Here is a 20,000-nt window from a genome sequence, read left to right as displayed (position 1 = left end):
AAGATCAAACCCAATGCCTTTAATGTCTTAATATGATTTATAATTCAGACCGTGTAACTTTTATGGGGCTGCCTAGCATTGATGGATGCAGCTCTCTTAACAACCCACACATTTGTTTGATTTACTGCACGGGTCCAACATGCTCTACCTTGCAGGAAGAACCTTGCTTCTAGGAATCTGCCTGCATGATAAGATTGTGAATTAAATGTGCAGTTATCATAAGAGACCACACATTTTACAGTAAAATGGAGAAAACTGATTAGAGCAATCCCTCTGGAAAGAAGAATAATCACATGATAAGACAGTGCTAATGGGAATTTATCATCTCTCATCACATGTGAAGCTTAGAACAAAGCAGCAACGCACACAAACTGCACAATTATTACTGCCAATGAATACAAGCCCAAAAGCTACTGGGGGACTACAAACAAATGGTAGGAGAGTGGGATCCTGAACAGCCAAACCTAAGCCAATTCCTTGTTTCAAGAAGCCTACACAGTGTAGCTTATATGTAATATTAGTAAATAGTACCAGATATAGCAGCCCAGTATCTTTCCATACATCCTATTCCCTCTCTACCTGCATTATTCCATTCAAACTCCACATCATTCTTTCATTTGCACTCACTGTAAGTCATCACCAGAGAAGTCCAAGGCTGTGACTATCTCAAGGGTACATGCATCTATGCACTTACATGTTTGCATCTACACATGTGCTTTCGTACACACAGATTACTCCTAAACCACACATCTCAGATGTGAAATACAATTTTCTCTTTTCCCCACACAAAGGGCAACTAAACTCACCCACTCTAATTTATATTTGAAGCAACTAACACAACTAAAATTAACATTTTTAAAGCTGTCTGGGGGAAGTGAGTGCTGAAAACCCAAACTGGCATGCCCACAGTTATAAAATGAATGATACAACCACATCCCTTAGGTATCCTAAAATTACTCTGCATCAAGCCATGCAAGACATATGAAAACCCAACAAGATAGTGGTAAATGGTGAATTCTTCTGTTCTATTGAATAATGGGGTACATTTGCTCATCTATCACACTTTTTCACCGCCCTCTTTCATACACAGCAGCTTAGACTTTCAGAAGATTCTTTTTCTTTTTTTTTTTCTTTTTAAATGAGACTAAAAGGAGATGGTTATAGTTGGGTAGCAGGAGATGAGAGAAGCATCCTACACAAGTACCTGTATGAGTCCTCTGGTGAGCCTTTAAGTGGGAACTCTTTGTATAAACCTTCCGGCACCCATTGAACTGACAGCGATGAACTCTCTTCTTGTTTTCTGGGGATGCTTCTGCCCCTGTACCTCCTTGTTCACTGTCACTTTGCCCTCCTTTTATTGTCCCTGCAGCTGCTGTTGCTACACCCACTTTCACAGAGCTGAGTGATGTTTTCTTGGCCACCAATTTTAATGTCACTGTGCCGTCCACTGCTGAGAGAGTCTGTGAGGTTTTTACAAGGTGGCGGCTGAGCTCTGGAGAGGAAGGGGGTGTTAATGAGGTTACTGCATTGAGCTGGGCCTGGTTGACAGCTGTGTAGCCTTCTGTGGAAGAGCTGGTGGACTGTAAGCTGAGACACGTCTCAGATAGTAGTTTGTCCCGTGAGAGGATGATGTCCATGTTCACACTTTTGTCACACATACTCGTCTCCACTGGTAAAAGGATGGGGTCCAGCCGCCGGATATTGTCCTCTGCATCTGGGGCTGAGGAAGCATGAAGGAAGCAGTCCAAATCCTCACCAAAGGTCTCAGACATCTTCCGTGGTTCAGTCTGAAGGTATCGCTCCAGCTCCAGGCATGTCTGCAGGACAGGGGAGGGAGAGAAAAAGCTTTTAGAGAGAGATTACAGCATAGGTCTTACCTAAGGCAGGAGAACAACATGGTCCAAAGCCATTCAGAGACACCACTCATGTACACCAGTGATTTCTTGCAAGATGGACTCACACTGGGAGATGTGAGGACTTGGCTCTTGCTTGAGGCTGCTCTCAGACAGAATGAGGGAATACCCACATACAGTAGCGATTATTAAGGTGGCAGTGAAGATAATGACAATCAAAAAGCATTCAGTACATTTTGATGAGAAACTGTACATTGTTCCATGGATACCAGACTCTTCCCAGCTTTAAGTGTAATCTGGCCAACGGTCTATACTTATGAAGTGATCCTAATGGCCCCATCACCTGGCTATGTATAAACAAAAAGTCACTTCTCCAAAGAACTGCTTCCTCTGCCCTCACAAACATTAACTTTCACTCCAAATTTAACTTTGGGTAGCTGACTGGGACCCAATCTCTTCCTAAAACAGCACAGTTCTAAAGTGTATCATTTTAAGTTACAAGACAGAGAAAAACTTCAGAGTCACACCATAGCTTGCTTAAAAGGCCTGAGAGAGGGAAAGACATGACAGGAACAAGGGAGCTGCTCTCAGTTTCACAGAGTTTCTGGCACATCTGGTCAAACAGAGCTTCCTGTACAGGACACCAGACTTGCACACATACAAACATACCTTATTAGAAAGTAGGTGAAGCTGTAAAGAGGCTGATGAAAGAAAAAATGTGTTCCTGTATCTCTACAGCAGCGATCACCAGCATGACAATGGGTGAGCCTCCTACTTAATATGGGGTGCCCTGAGCTAGCCTCTATAAAGCCTCCAATCACAATCACACTTCCCAGTGCTCTCCATAACCAACATTATAAACTTTTATTGTTTACAAAAAAATAATTTGCTGCCGTTTCAGAAGCTTCTCATGGAGTTTATTAGTGCTGTTATTCATTTCTGACTGTCTGAAAGGCCAGTTGCTATAATATTACCACTGCAATTTCATAGGACTTGGAGAAAAAGACATTCTAATACTTTTAAGAAACCTCTAAAACATTATTCCCCAGAGAACATTTCTAAAGATATTAAGAAAGAGGTTTTAGGCAAAACTTTTCAGTCTGTGTGAGCTGGCAACTCAAGTACATCTCAACCTGGAAGAGTCCAGAATCTGATTGAGAAAGAAAACCTTTGTATGACTGGACAAGAGACAAGAGACTGCCTTCTGAGTACAAAGGTCCCTGTTCGGGCACTCCAAATTCCTTTCTTCTCCCCACTCCCATCCCCTGTGAGTTTGAATGGGGAGGACAAGAAGGTGTGAAAACTACTTTCCCCCCTGAGCCCTGCAAGCTTGAAGGAGGAACAGCAGGAGGCACCTTTCACCGTATCATAGTATCATCAGGGTTGGAAGAGACCTCATAGATCATCAAGTCCAACCCTTTACCACAGAGCTCAAGGCTAGACCATGGCACCAAGTGCCACGTCCAATCCTGCCTTGAACAGCCCCAGGGACAGCGACTCCACCACCTCCCCAGGCAGCCCATTCCAGTGTCCAATGACTCTCTCAGTGAAGAACTTTCTCCTCACCTCAAGCCTAAATTTCCCCTGGCGCAGCCTGAGGCTGTGTCCTCTCGTTCTGGCGCTGGCCACCTGAGAGAAGAGAGCAACCTCCTCCTGGCCACAACCACCCCTCAGGTAGTTGTAGACAGCAATAAGGTCACCCCTGAGCCTCCTCTTCTCCAGGCTAAACAATCCCAGCTCCCTCAGCCTCTCCTCGTAGGGCTGTGCTCAAGGCCTCTCACCAGCCTCGTCGCCCTTCTCTGGACACGCTCAAGCATCTCAATGTCCCTTCTAAACTGGGGGGCCCAGCACTGAACACAGTACTCAAGGTGTGGTCTAAGCAGTGCAGAGTACAGGGGCAGAATGACCTCCCTGCTCCTGCTGACCACACCATTCCTGATGCAGGCCAGGATGCCACTGGCTCTCTTGGCCACCTGGGCACACTGCTGGCTCATGTTCAGGCAGGTATCAGTCATTACCCCCAGATCCCTCTCTGTCTGGCTGCTCTCCAGCCACTCTGACCCCAGCCTGTATCTCTGCATGGGGTTGTTGTGGCCAAAGTGCAGCATCCTGCACTTTCTGCCCATGTGCTGACACATGCAGGAGCCCACAGTGGAGCCGGGCTGGTGGTTGGCTGGGTATCGTGCCCAGTATAAAATGGCAAATGGACACTTTGTCTAGAAAAGGATAAATAGAGCAAGGGAGAAGGCATGGGTGGTTCCCACCTTGAAAGAGTTCCAGCCTTGACAGAGCTCCTGACAGGACAGGCTCCTGCTGTGACAGAACTCCCATTTTGGGCCATCACCACTTTTGGATGGCTCCTACATTTTGCATGGTGTTACACCATCTCTGCCTCTGGATCGTTCTCCCAACTTTTGCACCATTCTGGGCAAACTTACAAGCTTGGCAAGTCCTGGGTTTTATTTGAGAGAGCTACTCTCGGACCATAGAGCAGCCAACTTCCTGGCTGCTATTCCAAACTGGGAAGACCCTAACAGTTTGGCTCTCCCCTGCCACTGCTGAGGCAGCATCACTTCCATGAATCCCTGCCTTGTGGCAGCTGTGTCTCAAGACATTTCTGAGTTTGGTGGCTTCGCCACTCGCTTTCTGCTTCTGCTGCGTGGATCCAGACTATGAGATCACAGTATCACAGTATCATCAGGGTTGGAAGAGACCTCATAGATCATCAAGTCCAACCCTTTACCACAGAGCTCAAGGCTAGACCATGGCACCAAGTGCCACGTCCAACCTTGCCTTGAAGTGCCCCAGGGACGGCGACTCCACCACATCCCCGGGCAGCCCATTCCAGTGTCCAAATATTGCTTGCAGTGTCAGAAGGCAGTCAAGCAGCAGAGAAATCCAGCAAGGGATCATTGCCAAATACCCATCTCACCTCTGTGAGTAAAGCCTGCTGTTCCCTTAATTCTCTGCTCAGCCTGATTGACAGTGGGGTAAAGCTGTGTTTATAGTTTCCTGACTTCCTAAATCTCTAAATTTGTCTGTAACATCCTTTGAAGAATGCCTGATTGCATTAGAATCTGTAAATAAACCTAAACTAGTTTTGTATCTAGTTTGGAGGTGAGGTTTTCAGGAAATAAAATAATTCTATTTTTATAATTCTTGACTCAGCCACATTAATTCTCTGCCTCCATGACAGTCCCATCCATAGGTTTGCACAGAGGCCCCACTCACAGCTTTTTAGGAGGTGCCAAGTAATGCCAGCTTATTATTTTCAAAGTAGCCAGAAAGCAGCACTGCCAGTTGCAGATACCATGTGGTGGGATGACTTTCAGAGTTAACAACAGACGTTGCTTTATGTCTGTAGAACAGCAACACATATATGTGAGACCTGTTATACTTCAGCTTGTAGATTGTTTACAGAGGCACAGAATATGTGATGTGCCTGCATACAGGCCTGGAGGTGGGACACTTATCAGTTAGTACTTGTTTTAAACAACCATTCCATTTTCTTTTTCCTAGTGAGTTTCTGGGACTGTAAGTGTAGCTTTAGCTGGGAATCTGGCCTCTCCCTACATGAATCCTAACAGGTTTTGTGAGCAACTTCTCCACATGCCCCACAGTCTTTCAGGAATTAACCCCACTACCAGGAGAGGTGATGGCTCTGAATTCCTCACATCATGTAATTCGAGATTTCTGGCCCACTTACCCTTCACCAAATGGGGTAGAAACAGGTTGAGGGGCCTAATAAATAAAAGACTTCCAAAGGAAAGAGCAAGCACAATCACAAATTAGTGATGGAAAGGGAGGGGGGCAGGAAAGAGAGAGACAGGGATGTGAGGCCATTAAATCTGATGGCAGCGACATGAAATTTCAATTGCTGTGGAATCAGAAAGCTGCTCACCAGCTCCAGGCTGCCCATGGAGAGGAGGCGAGGTGCTGCTCCTTTAAGGCATAACTACCCCATGACAACAATAGTGGGCCTGACAGTTTTTTCCAGCTTCACCATTAATTTTCCATAAAGAGCAGTTTCTCGATGAGCCCTTTTCAGGCAAAGCCTGATGCTTCAGAAACCTGTAATTATTCCTGGCTCCCCCTCCCGCAGCCATTGCACCTGTGCCATTTCAAGACACCAGCTGGTCATGTCTTGCCTTCTGCCTCTGAAATCCAAAACCAGTGGATCAAGCTCATCTCCCCATAGAGGGGAAAAAAACCCAACAACTCAAAGAAACAATATAATGAAGTCCCTCCCACCCCCCTCAGCCTCCTCAAGTCAACAGGGGGGAAGAGCCTAGCAACACTGAGCCAGAAAAGCCCTCCACATAATCTGCACAGCAGACAAAGCCTGGCGAGGGGTTATGGTCACAGCCCTTCCTTAACCCCCTGCCAGGAACCTACCTGCCACTGTATTTGCCAGAGCAGGCAAGTGTGGGCAGCAACAAAGTGTCTTTTCCCATATGCACTTCTCAGCTTCTGCCAAGTACCTTATGCGACCTTCCCTTCTCCTAGCCCAAATCACCTAGGGAGCAGTGAAGAAGGGTTTTGATACCAGCCTGCTTCCTTCACTCCTGCCCTGGCAAAACAATTTTTAGGCCAACTAAGCCTAATTTTGAGCTCTCACTGGGAGAAGAGAGGCTGAGATCATTAAGGTTCCCACTCCAGCAAGATGGACCACGAAGAGGGGCCGGAGAGTTCTTTGATCTCCATTCCCACAAAGTTATTTGCCAGCAAGTGCATCAACAATTGCTAGTGGGAGCAGCAAGATACTGACCACTATCCACAGAGATGAAACCAAACTGCTGAATTCAGGTGACGGTGATCTCCTATTTCCACTATCAGCCTGGTAGGAAAATGGTCCAAGGATACCTAAGACAGGAGTGAGCAAATCTTGTCATGCTCTTGTCATAGTTTAGTTGAATGTTCATCTTCTCCTCAACCATTCTTGCAAGAGACGAGAAGCTTTGTGTAGTGGATGTAATGTATCACATGTGACACTGAGTAGGTAACTTGGTAGGTATCAAACTTTTCTACAGGTGCCTGTAGGATTTATAGCAATATAGAGTTCAGAAATAGCAATGGGAAGAGGAAGAGGAAGGTGGCTCCCTTCATAAGACAAGAAGATCTGTAAGACTGCTGTTTGCTGACAGGCCACTTTTGCAGGCCAGGGATAAAAACTAACCTACTACTCCAATCCATCTGCCCTGATTAAGAAGGGTCATTCTCTTTGCACCTTGCTCCTCAATTCAGCCAGTTAAAAGAAATGACAATGCATGGATGACAAATCATAGGATATGACTTTGTGAGACTCCACCTACTTGCAGAAAAGCAATTAGGAAAATACAGCAGTCTGGCATCTCCACAAGGCCTCAAAGTCTGATTTTTCAGTTTGGATGTGACTGCAAAAAGGCACTTTCCCAGCAGAGACATATTTTCATGACTTGCAAGAAATGCTGTGTGTTTCCTGCCTCTACATCAGTAACTAAAACCTTCTCTTTGCTCCCCACATTATATTACCATTTCTGTCCTCTGGGGCCTGCATAGCAGCTGAATTCACCTAAACTGCTCACCATCACACTTCTTCTTAGCCCTTGCAGTGCATTTTGATGTTCAGTACATCTGTCAATTCAGAAGTGTATGACCTCTATTATGCCTATATTTTTGGCTGTGGAGCTCTTCTACTGAAAGTAAAGATCATTGGCCAAACAACACATGCGCCTCTGATAGCAGAGATGTGTGATACATGGGTACCATTTTCAGCAGACCTTAGGATTCTCCTAATTCTGCAGCAAATAAAAACCAAGACAGTTTTGATACTAATTGCAATGTCAGCAACATGAATCTCAGCCTTTCCAATCCCTCCTAGACTTGCAGGTACCTGGTTTGGCTCAGATAGCTTAAGTTTCAGGGTGCTTTCATTTGTCCAGGTTAAAGTGCAACCCAGAACATTTTAAAAAATCAGATATCACAGAATCAGAGAATCACAAAATAGATCTGGTTGGAAGAGACCTCCAAGACCATCTAGTCCAACGTTCAACACAGCACCAAATGGTCAACACCAAGCCACGTCCCTAAGAGCCAGATGCACATGCCACTGGAACAGCTCCACGGATGGCAACTCCTCCACTGCCCTGGGCAGACCATTCCAACATGAAGGAGCTGGAGTCACCACTCATGATGCTGATACTTGACTTCACACTTATCCAGAGAGCAACAAGCTCTGGCTTGAACCACCACCAGCAGCAATGTGCAAGCCTTGAGGCAGTGTTAGTACCTGGTGTCTCTGTCTCCCCTTTAGAGAATGATGGGGGGAAGACATGTCTGTAGGATAGGGACCTTTGCAGGGACACAGGGGTGACATCTGGGTTCAGGATTCATGCCTGTCCTGCCAGGACAGGCTCAGACAGCTCTGGAAATTCTAATGACCCAAAATGAACACTCATTTCCCAGGGTACAAATCTAAAACTGCTCCAATGAATTGAAGAGAACTGCTCTCAACTGGCAGCCACGTTGTGCATCAGAATCTGACCTGTACTTTCAGGCTCCTGAAAAACCACAGGTTACTCTGGAACCACTGCCTGTGCTCTGAACTCTTTACAACACCCAAACTCCTGGGCATTTTGCACAGCTAACGACAGGACAGTCTCTCAAAGGCAAAGTTCTGCCAAGGGTAAAGCACGGCTCCAACACAGTGATTTAAAGACACAAACTCTGGGAAGAGACCTTATCACTGGATTCCTCTGTTTTATTGATGTTGAAGTATTTTATAACATCTTGACTTTTAATTTTTCTAGCAGATCATGGGAAGTTCTCATCTGGAAGTGCTAGTTACTTCTAAGTGTCATTTTACTGCAGATATAATTGGACATCAAGCACCAATCTTGGAAGTTATCCAAAACCTAATTAAGAAGTTGGATAGTTAGATCAGACTGTGACGGAGAATGAAAATGTCGAATGTGGCTGACAAGCAGGTCTGATCTACCAGCTCTTGTTTACAACACTTGAAAGGATTCTCTTTGCAGCATAATTTCTACGAGCAAAGCAGAATTATACATGCAGTAGTGAAGGTCAAATTTCAACCTTCATTATAACCCAATTGCTTTCTACTGGCATATTAAAATAAAAGGAGCCTCACCTCTAACATTAAATAATTGTAAAAATCTGAAGATTGCAAAGGAAGAGAAAGCATCCTCAACCTGATGGCAACCCAAAACAATAATTCTAAGGTTAATGCCACCACAGTTCACTCAAACTCACAGCAAACAGCAGCACCAGGTCCAGTGCCCTTTGTAAATTATTTCATTCTTCAGGAGACTAGCAAAAGCTTTGAGGCATGGTAGCACTTGCATTGCTGATGCCAGAAACAGATACTGAAGAGGACATTGTAGGGCAGCCCTGAAGTTAAGAGGGATAAGAGATTCAGAATTCACCTGCCTTCTATGAAATGCCTTGTCACTTTTGTCCTTAACCCTAAACCAAGGTTTGAAAGATGCATCTTCTTCCCACTGCCAAAAGCCCTCATTACTTCCTGAACAACAACAAAACCCAGTACTTTTGCCCATCTATTCCAAGATTGTCATCTGTTCCCACCCAGCTGCCAAAACCTCCAGCTTTTCCTCTTGGCAACTTCTACTGGGCAGTTGCTAGTTGTCAAAAAGCTGCAGCACATCAGAAGCTTAACATTTGGGACAGCATAAAATAAACAGAATTTTAGTCTTAAAATAAGTAGTTTTGCAAAATACACTCAGGAAAATGAGGAAAGTGCAATCTGAAAGGAATGGTTAGCAAAACAGTTTCAAGCAATAGCAAATAATTTTTACTGCACAGGGTTTAAATCAAAACTCCTAGTCGAGTGCCAGCACGTTTCACCTACATGTTATATAGTTCACTGGAAAAAAAAAGGACAGCTAAAAGCACTTATAAGGTATAACAATAAGACATTTAATGACAGCTAGCTCATGGTAAATATCTGCATGTAAATCCTTAATCCCTTGTACTTAGGAGGATAAAAAAAGTTAACTCTATGCTCAAAACCCAGGCTTTTGCCAAGAGCAAAAAGCAGGCAGATACATAGTCAGTAAAGGTCATCTGATATGCAAAGACTTCCTTTCCTTTGGTAACTTCAGTGTACAGCTGAGCTGCCAGGCTAGTCCGCTCTAACACCAGCTAAGTGGGTCTCTCCAGCTACCAGAGCCAGCAATGGACAAGTCCATACACTCTTGACTGTGCTACACACAACTCATGTCTCTGTTTGCAAATTTCTTGAATAATGGCCTGTGCCCATCACCTCCCTTGGTCTCAGCCCAAAGAATGAACCTTTAAAGAAAATGTATTTAGCCAAACCAGCCCATTCACTGTCATTCATGCACAACAGCACTCTCAATGAACACTTTCCTACCAAGACCCAGATGGCTTTCTCCCCGAATATTCTCCAAAGCATTTTTCTTCAGAGCATAAAAGATGCTGAAATCAGGAGCCTCAACAACATTCAGTGAAGATATATTTTAACATAAAACGTTCTCAGATTTACTTAAAGGACAGAATAATTCGCTTCATATAAACACAAGTCATTTTCCTGTTGCTCTGGGGTGTGATGCAACAACAATTACAAAAGACTCTGGTCAGCCTCGAATGCTCAAAAGATCAAAACTAATTTTTGCCAAAAATTAGCAATTTTCACCAGCAGGGAAAGAAAAAGAAGTGGTAAAATAAATGTCTGGGACAAAAAGTCTGAACCCACAACTATAGCTAGCGAGTCAAAAATCAAGATTTGTTCCCAAATTTAGTGATAATGAAATACAGCTTATCTAACAAATATTTTAAATGGATATTTTTCCCCACTAAAATTTGTGGTATTTGGGCTCTAAGCATAGAGATTTTCACAGCAATGGATGTAAGACACTGAACAAAGGACTTCAGCTATGAGTGGCTGAATTTGATATGCATCTGGGGGGGGGAGGGGGGGAGAGAGGAAGGGTTGAAAGAAATCTGCAAACACTGAACCAGGGCTTTGGAGAGCTTTTGTTGTTGGTTTGTTGTTTTTTTTTTTACTGCTTAATAACAATTGATAAAATAAATGCAACCAGTCACAACAACAAAAAAATAGCATCAATGTCAAAGGATTAAGGACAGACAAGTAAAAATTCAAAACTGCAGGCAGCCCATTGTGCTAGCATCATACAAACCCATGTGTGCTTATACAGCAGCATATGAACTGCATGCTGCCAGGCACTCCAGACAGCAAGTAGCCATACAATGACCATTTTGAAGTATATATGTAATACAATTCAAACTCTTTCTCAATACATCATTTATTTATATAGCAACTTTGGATGGTTTTGAGAGAGCTGTATAGTGGCCCTCATGGCAAACTTTTCTCCTTCTAGTGTGTATTTAACCTGTTGTCATCCAGTTTGGAAGCAGCTTTAATTTAGCATTAAAAAATAGCAAAAAGGCACAATTAGCTCCATGATTGTTAGCCCTAGCTCCCAGTGAAACCAAAGGACAGGGTTCAAAGCATGCACCAGAGTATGGTAAACTTCTCACAGGAAATGGATATGCAAGTGCAAATGCTAATGGCTGTGGAATGTACAAAGCAGAGCAATTTCTTAGGTCTTGATCCTCAATTAAGATTCATCCTTACAAAGTATTGCAGTGGGGTTACACAGCAGAATTGGATTCCTTGTAATTACTCTGTATAGGATCATGAATGAAAAAATGTACTCTTTAGAGATGTTTCATTAACATCCAGAGACAGCTTAACATTTCCTACTCAGCAGCTGACACAAATGTATACACCAGCTGTGTTAGTGCACTCTCAGGCAACAGTGTATTTGTAAGCACAATTCTTCACAATTAGTTTATTCAATCAAACCTGGGGAAGAGATGTGATCAATACACTCAATACATGCTATGTTTCATAAGAATCCTGCATTGTGAGTCATCTCTTCTGTTCTGACCTAAAAGCACATTAAACAATAGGATGCATAACACTGAATTCCTAACCCCAAAACCTGCAATTCTTCATCTTGATTTTGTGCAATTAACATTTTTGCACTGGGACTCCTGCATCTGCCCTGTACATGATGCCTGTTCGCTATTACTTCCCATGGTACAAAAAAAATCTTTTGCATGCTCCCTTTTGTATTATTTTTGGCTGTGAGGAGAAAGAGGTGGGAACCTGTCTAGGAAAAAGGAAGCAGGAGGAAGGAGAGGAATGTGTTGTAGAATAAAGACCAAACAAAAATGAATAAAAGAGGATCTGTACCATTTCTAAGCAACAATAAACATGCAGAACCAAAGCCTGCCTCCAGCCACGAGGGGAGCAGTGGGCTGCTTGGATGAAGTTTAATCTTTAAAAGGAGCACAACTGTCCAAGCATCTTTACAGACAGCCATTTGCTGATTTTTTTTCCCTTTATTTAATCATTTGGCTAATTTATTATCTTACAAGAGCAAGAAGATGCATGTGCTACTCTGATAAATAGGCCAAGGAAAAGAGAAGACAAAAGACATTGGCTTCACAGTTGCATCGAGAAGAAAACCTCAGAGTCACAACAAAGCAATGGGAAGTGCAACTGCATTCTCAGCTGGGCTAAATCGGCACAGAGTAACCCTGATTTCATGGTTCCTGTTTATATCAGCTGAGGATCTTGCCAACACTCAAACTCCATGAAATTCTACTCCTGCTTAGCACCACTCTGTGGCTTACAGGAAGCAGAATTTGATGTGTTCTTTGATGGCTGGAGATGGTTATTTTATAATACCAATCTTGTCTACTTTATCAGGAATAATGTGACCCAAATGGAAAGATGGCAAGAATTTAAAAACAATACCACCTTCAAATACTTGGGTTTGGGTTTGGTGGGGGCAACACCCCATTGCAGGTAAGCTTGTCTCTCACTCTGGTTGCCCAGAGAGGTTGTGGATGTCCTCTTCTGGAGACCTTCAAAATCTGCCTGACATATTCCTGATCTAGGCAAACCCACATGAGCAAGGGGGTTGGACCGGATAATGTCCAGAGGTCACTTCCAACCCTTATCGGTCTACTAGTCTGTGATTCAAATGCCTGGTGCCCTCCAAAGCATGCTTCTTTACAGCCAAGGGTCTTTTTCTTTTCCTTTCCTCTCTCTTTCCTGTCTTTTTTTTTCCTTTTATTCCTCCTTTTCCTCTCTTTTCTTGCATTTGGGATGGGCTGCTATACATCTTGATAAAAGCAGCATGGTCCTTCTAAAAGCAATTTGCTACAGCGTATTAGCAAAGTGCCTATCCAGTACTGACCCAGGCACTCAGTGTCCAGAGATATCTGAGACCTGTACCCTCAAATGCATTAGGTCAAAGAAAAGGGAGATCTGGTAGGGCCTTTTGTGGCTCTCATTAGCAACTCAAGGTGAGCTGTCAGAACTGGGAGAGGCACTACTCATCCTTCATGAAATGATCAGGATGAGCCTCCTGCCAGTGCAGTTTCCAGCATGCTGTGTGGCTACTGGCTGCAGTATGGCACTGGGAAGCTGAGAGATCCCATTAAGAGCCCTGCCATTTATTGACTTGAGAAAGCTGTGCAGGTGCCATTAGCAGCTGATCAAAGTCAGCACACCTCTGTGAACCAATGTACACAAACCAGAGCCCTTGCACTGACTCACTTTCAGTCTCTTGACTGTGGACACTCACCCAGTTGTTAGGATTTTAATATGCTGCAATATGAAAGAGCTATTTCAGGACAAAGTTATTAATAGCAAAGCAGCCAGAAAATAGCTTAGAAGGAGTGTAACATTTTGGTATTCCTGGAAGATACAACAACTTCCCGGCATCCGAACAGCCACCGTGGTTAATCCAAGGTTTTTCTGTGCAGAAGACTGCTTTTTGCTAGAGGAGCTAACTACATGATACCCTGGCACAACATGCCTTCATGGAAACAACCTCCAATGCAGGAAGGCCCAAAGGGTGGTGACTTTGTTACTCCAAGCAAACCACTAAGAAAGAAGCAGAGGCTAGGTGCTGTGACGAAATAGCAGAAACAGAAGCCAGGAGAAACTCCACTCTTCCTGAAGGAGGTGGAGGATGGGACAGGACCTCTTTGAGCCCTGCTCAGAAACCTTTCTTACTCTAGGTCCTCAGAGAGCTATTACTTTCATCCTTTCCTCTACAAGCACCCTCTCCTTCCCCTTTCTTTATACCACAGATTCTCAGCAAAACTCTTCACTTGAGCAGAAGCCTCACAGTCAAGGTAGGTCAATGTCCCTTTTCACTATTTCTCTTATATCTTCTGTTTTTCCTGGCAAAATATCTCCAGAAATGCCTTGGAAAATACCATGCAAAACCACCAACCCTGCCTCAAGTTAATGTTGGCATCTTTCCCCCTAAAATTAATTGGGAGAGTTCCCAGATTAATTCCAGGTGCATCACTGAACACAACACTCAGCAGAACCATGCTGAGATGATACCAGATGAAGGCATCTCTCTGCTGGCAGGGCTCTTAGCATTCCTTCTGCCTGCACTGGTGCTGTTGAGAGGCTCTCTGTGAGGCCTTCAGCTTTCCAGCTCTATCCCTAAGCATCATCCTGAGAAAACTGAAAAAAATCAACACTGCATCTTTTCCCTGAGATGAAAAGACCCAAAAGATGATGTTGGGAATTAGAAGATATCACATTCATGGCACTATAGCCTTACCCATTAAACCATCCTAAACAGCTCCAGCTCACTACCAAACGTGCACTGCAGGGAACTGCAGTCCCTCGTCACTCTTCAGAAAGGAAACAAAAAAACCCCACTTACCAACAAGGAAAAGAGGAAACATATTGCAGTCATTATAATCCCAACAGTGAACACAGTATCTGGCATATTTCCAACACAGATGTTTAAAAAAAAATCAGTTAGTTTACCTTAGCTGTCCATTTTCCCCCATTTCCCTTTTCAACTCTATTTAAGCCTATATAGCATCTCCCAAGATATGCCTGCCTTTGTGGGTTGGCTGTATACCACTTCTTCCCTCTATTGTCTTTCTGGATGGGATGGAAGTCTCCAATGTCACAGCTTACACCACAGTCAGGCTCTCTTGGCTTAGCCTGTGGGAAGAAGAGTGGGAACTAAGGAAGGCCAGCCCCTCCTGCTGCAGGAAGGAGGTCCTCTTCCTCACAGTACAACCAATCCTCCCTGGCATTTTGTTTATCACCAATACTGCTTGACTAAATCTATTTTTAGTAGCCCCCAAAGGTGGAGTCTGTTGCCAGCTATCTTCATTCCAAACACTTCAGACCTCTGCCACCATGCTTTTGTACAACCCCTGCAATAGCTGAAGACAAACATTATGTTCCCCCAAGTACAAATTATGGCTTTCAGAAGCTGCAATTTTGTTTTGGTTATAAGCATACAAAGGTAACCGTTATGCTGGGAGAGGAGGGGCCACGAGAGAGACCACAGGCTGAGTCTCTGCTTCACAGGCAACATTCCTGGGAACACTCATCTGCTTCGCCTCCAGACAGCTCTGCTGTCCAAGCAGTTGTGCTTCCCAAGCGGTTGCATATCAGAGCTGAAGCAAGAGTAAAAATGCCTTGTGGTGGCAGGGGCTGCTGGAGGGATCTGCTTCAGACCCATCAGCCAAGGAACTGGGACTCCAAAAGGGAGTGAAATGCACTCAAACTGTTCTTTAGCTATGGCCAAAACTACTGGCAGCCTATGCATTCAGGACACAATTTTCAGGGCATGACTCATGACTGGGTTGCCACCCTGATATCCTGCAGGATGTATCACAGCACCTTTGAACACACTGGCTCTGTTCAGAGTGCCCCAGAAGTGCTATCACCACCACCAGAGGAAGGTTTGGGGCTTTTGCCCCTTTTCAAATGTCTCTAACCCTTTTCTGGTCTGCAGAGGTCCCATCACTAACTGGCATCAAGCTCATGACACCTGTCAAAGAAGCATGATGTTAAATTGCCCCTGCAAGTCCCCAAGTGCCCCTAGGCATTTCAGTCCTCCTGCCAAGCCTGCTAATGTGTCCCTTCTCTACCACGAGTAATGTTGCATTCCTGGAAGCAAAAACTGCATTAAAAGTCTTCTTTACATGCGAGCTAAGAGCTTTCTTTGCCTCATACCATTTTTACTCATAAATATAATATCAAGGTGATCATGTTCTTCTCAGACTACTCAGAGCGTTCTGTAAGTAAAACCTGCAATTGGCAATTTATCAGATAGGAAAATAAAAGCCACATTCGGTTTCTCCCTACACTTAAAAATGACCACGTGCAGTCTCTGAAGCAAACTGTTCTTTTTAACAAGGTCATGAATATGAGCCAGGGGCGGAGAACAAAACCACCCTGCACATGTTTTTCTTTCCATGCTGCCTTCTTACCCATGTTTTGTTCTCTTTCTAAGCAAAGAGGAAGTCTCTTCTGTTCCCATCACTCTGTGCTTATCCACATACCAGCAGCCAGCGACTGCTCCTCCCGGCACTCTGCAAGGACAAACAACTGGGTGCTCACCACACACATTATTGAACTTGAGACAGATTCAGCTCTGAGTGGGAGTGAGGTGGCTGTCCTAAGAGCAGAAATTATAGAGGCAGTGGATGGTGGAACACCTTGAAGTCTTTTAAAAGTGTTGCTCCTGTAGCCTGTGACAAAAAGCACACCACACTCTTCACCCAGTAAAAGGTCTGAAAAACGCACTTTAGGATAGAAAGTCTTAGGAGTCAGAATAAATTTTCCCAGATGTCCAAATCAGCCCAATTTGATCAATACAGCAGCATTATTAAGACTGTGCTAGCTTACATGAGGATAGTCCTATGTTCTTGTCTCTGCTGAGGATGGGAGGTGTGCAAACTCCTGCAGCAATTCACAGGGGAAATGTCTCTCTCAAGATCACTAATATTGCACAAAGAATATCTTAGACATTTTCATCCAAGCTGCTTTTTGGGAAGAATTCTGCTTCTTAAGCATTGACCAAGCTTGGGTGGAATTCCAGAAACAGTGTAAGCTTTATGGTTTTCTCAAAAATAGTATTTTTAAAATGACTTTAGGATTCCCATCTTCAGGCTTTTGTCTACAGTCACAAAGACCCTTCCTTTTAGAGGCTGAGTGCAGATACATAAATGTAGGTGGTTAACAACAGAAGGTAGGACTTGGCTTTTAGCAAATTTTATAAAATGACTATGAGGATGAGGGGTTGAATTCAGTGCATTTAGATTCAAGTGGAAGTAATGGTAGTAAAGGGGAACCCATCACTGCCACTTCTAAGCCCCAGCCAAAGCTATGGTCTTCTGTGTTTGGCTCTTTACAAACAGTTATGGCAAACCTGGTGGGTAACTCTGGAACAGGGAAGAAAGTGGAAGCAGTAAAAAAGCAGTCCCAGCTGATCACCTGCTTAACTGTGGCCAGCAAATCCAAGGATTTGGTAAAAACTAGGTTGTCTGTGCTTCATGACAAGCTTCAAGAGGGATAGAGAGGTACCACTCCTATGCCAAGAGTAGGAGTAAACACAGCAGAGAAGATAAAGGCTGAGTGGTAAATATTGACAGCATGGGAGAAAGGACTGACTATAATAATAAACACAAGACCAGCAGATGGCCTGTAAAATCAAGAGAGAGACTTTCTTGTCCACAAAGAGATAGGTATCATCCATTGCTGGAAAGAAAAACTACCACAGAAATGCTGCATTGGCACCAGCCATCTTCCTCCATAACTCGGCTGAGACAAGACATTGTCCAAAATGGGGAAAACAACAGACTTGCTCTCCCTCCACAGGAAAGAAATCCTGCCATGGATTTCCTCTGCCACTTCTCCACCAAAAATCACCAAGACTCTCAAAGCCAGATGCTGCACCAGTGAGGTGAAATGCTGAGTTTCAGCACATCAGGCCACCTCCATGCTGTGTCCACTAAGCTCTTCTCACCAGAGAAATGTGGCAGTGCTACAGAGCTGTTGGCACAAAGTCCTCCCAGAAAGGGATGCTGCAGACCTGTCTAGACAAATTGAAATTAAAAAGAACAGATTATATGACACTGCCCACTGCAAACTAGGGCCAGATTCCCAGCAGGAAAAGGTTATCCCTGGTGGAAGTAGGGAATCGTAGGTAGTGGAGTCATCTTAATTTACACTTAGGAATATTTTTCTAGGCCAGATCCTTGCTGTCAAGTCTGCACCCAAAAAATCCTCCACATTCCACCAGTTAAACTACCAGAGAAGACAATTGCAGAAAGCATTTAATTAAAATGGAGATCAGAGAGATGGTATCCTTTTCAAGCTCTGCTCTCAACTTCCTCTCTCCAACAACTGAGCGCTAGGGTGTCCCAGTTTCCCAGCCTGTAAAATAGGTATGCTGCAGCTTCTCTGCTCTCAAAGGGCAATGGCTGTGAAGCATCTTATCTCTTCAAAGCCCAATCATCAAACCAAACAGATATCTGAATACTTGAAACTTCTGGGTCTTGGATGAAAAGGTATGTATTTTTCTCTGCTGAAATGGTTCCAACACTGCTCTTGGAAAATTTGAGCTTTAAAAAGACAACTTGCAAGTTTTGCTTCCAAGACCGTAGGTGGCAGGTCCTCTAACTTATGGGAGTACTGTTGAGAATTTTTGCCTCTTCAGACTGCACAAATATGCCAACGCAGTCCCTGGTACTGAAATAGAAGTAGGGACAGAGTTCCACTTTCCCACAATTTTTTCAGTCACATTTTACTTCTGAGCTCCAACTTTTACAGTGATTAAGATCCAGATGGACAGTGGATTTTTTACATACCCATCTGATTTAAAATCTTTCAGAAGTCCTTCATCAGAATGAAGAATATACCCAGGATGTAGACCAGTGAAATCGCGCCATTGAGTCATAAGGACAGTGCCACATGGTGGCTCACTGTAGCAGGCCCTTCCTTTGTTTTCACTCCTTCATTTCTGTTTTTACATGCTACTCTGCAGAACCATTAGCAATAGAGCACACGGTTTAGGACCTGTCTTTAGAGTCCATTAAAAAACCCCTCACAGATACCCACACCTTAAGAGCTTACTGAATAAAGGGAATCAAGATTACAGTTCCTGTGAGAAGTTTTTGAGAGGCAGAACCAAGCAAAAACCAGCAGAGCATCAGGGCCTGTAGCCATCTGTACTCCTCACTGCTATCTGTCAAGGCCCCAGTTTTGTTACAGCTCTATGGGGTGAGCAACTTTACTGCTGCACAGGAAGGAAAAGGAATCACTCATCCTCTGAAATATCAGGAAAATATTCATTAGCCATGAGAGCATACCAAGATGATTCAAAGGAGCAGAGATGCTTAAAAGCAGCACAGCAGACAAACATAACAGGAAGGTCCAGAGCCCAAACTGAAGAGCACCTTGCTGCCTGGAGTAGCTAATGCTCCTCTGGTTCAAGTAGGCTCTTCTGTCTTACACTAGCAGCTATGAGAAACCCTCCTTTGAGGTGGTGGGGAGTCACCCTGCACAAGGCCACCACAGCTGGTGGTGGCAGAGCAGGGGAGACCTTCTAGAAGGTGCTACTGACCACACAGTGATTTGGGAAGGCCTGCTCTCTGCCTGCATCGGATCAGCTTTCCTTGCTGAAAAACAAGGCAGAGGTGTGCTGCATGGGTACCAAAATTCAAGGGCCTTTTAACCATGATCCAGGTTAAACAACCACCTCAAATCTATCCACCACAAAACCAGTGGTCTTAAACGAAGTGACTAACCAGCATACAGATATTGTTTCCTGAATGAAGGGCAGCAACTCACCTCCTCTTCCCACTACAAATGTTACCACATGATTTTCAACCTCATGCTTGTATCTGTCTTCAGGCTCTTCCAAAAGCTGAAGACGTTCCATGACTCGCTGTCAACAACCAGCACTTAGGACTAGTTACCACCAAGTCAAGTCACCAGCACCAACCTGACTTCATCTCCTTTAACATATCATGTTTCATTAAACAAACAAAAAATTGGCATCAACTTTTTTGTTTCCATTCACTCTGATGGATCACAGCCCTCACTATAGAAACATGCCTAATAAATACAAATTGGAAAACTAAGGAAACCAATTTAAAGCTTTCATTGTGAAGAAAAGCAGAGAAAAGGGCTTTTGGAGGAAATGCTATATTTTTTGTGATGCCAGCAGAGAGAGACCATATGAAGGAAATAATGCAGAGGTAGGAAATAAATCCTTGAGACCAAATTTGGAA

At 44.0% G+C, this 20,000-nt stretch overlaps 1 protein-coding gene across 3 annotated transcripts in view; it reads right to left on the bottom strand.

Moving 5' to 3' along the window:
* The window catches only part of KLF7 (KLF transcription factor 7), a 71,006-nt gene that overhangs the window by 38,245 nt on the left and 12,761 nt on the right, over window positions 1–20,000 (bottom strand). For all 3 annotated transcript variants that reach the window (XR_010306218.1, XM_064161028.1, XM_064161041.1), the window contains exon 2: window positions 1,205–1,817. Coding sequence is in view for 2 of the 3 variants with exons in the window: in XM_064161028.1 (XP_064017098.1) it covers window positions 1,205–1,817 (613 nt within the window). In the remaining variant the exon portion in view is untranslated. The remainder of the gene's footprint in view (window positions 1–1,204; window positions 1,818–20,000) is intronic.

The sequence above is a fragment of the Pogoniulus pusillus genome, chromosome 2, assembly GCF_015220805.1.
Source record: "Pogoniulus pusillus isolate bPogPus1 chromosome 2, bPogPus1.pri, whole genome shotgun sequence".
Taxonomy (NCBI): Eukaryota; Metazoa; Chordata; class Aves; order Piciformes; family Lybiidae; genus Pogoniulus; species Pogoniulus pusillus.
Note: the sequence above shows the minus strand (reverse complement) of the source record. Positions and strands in the feature narration are given on the sequence as shown.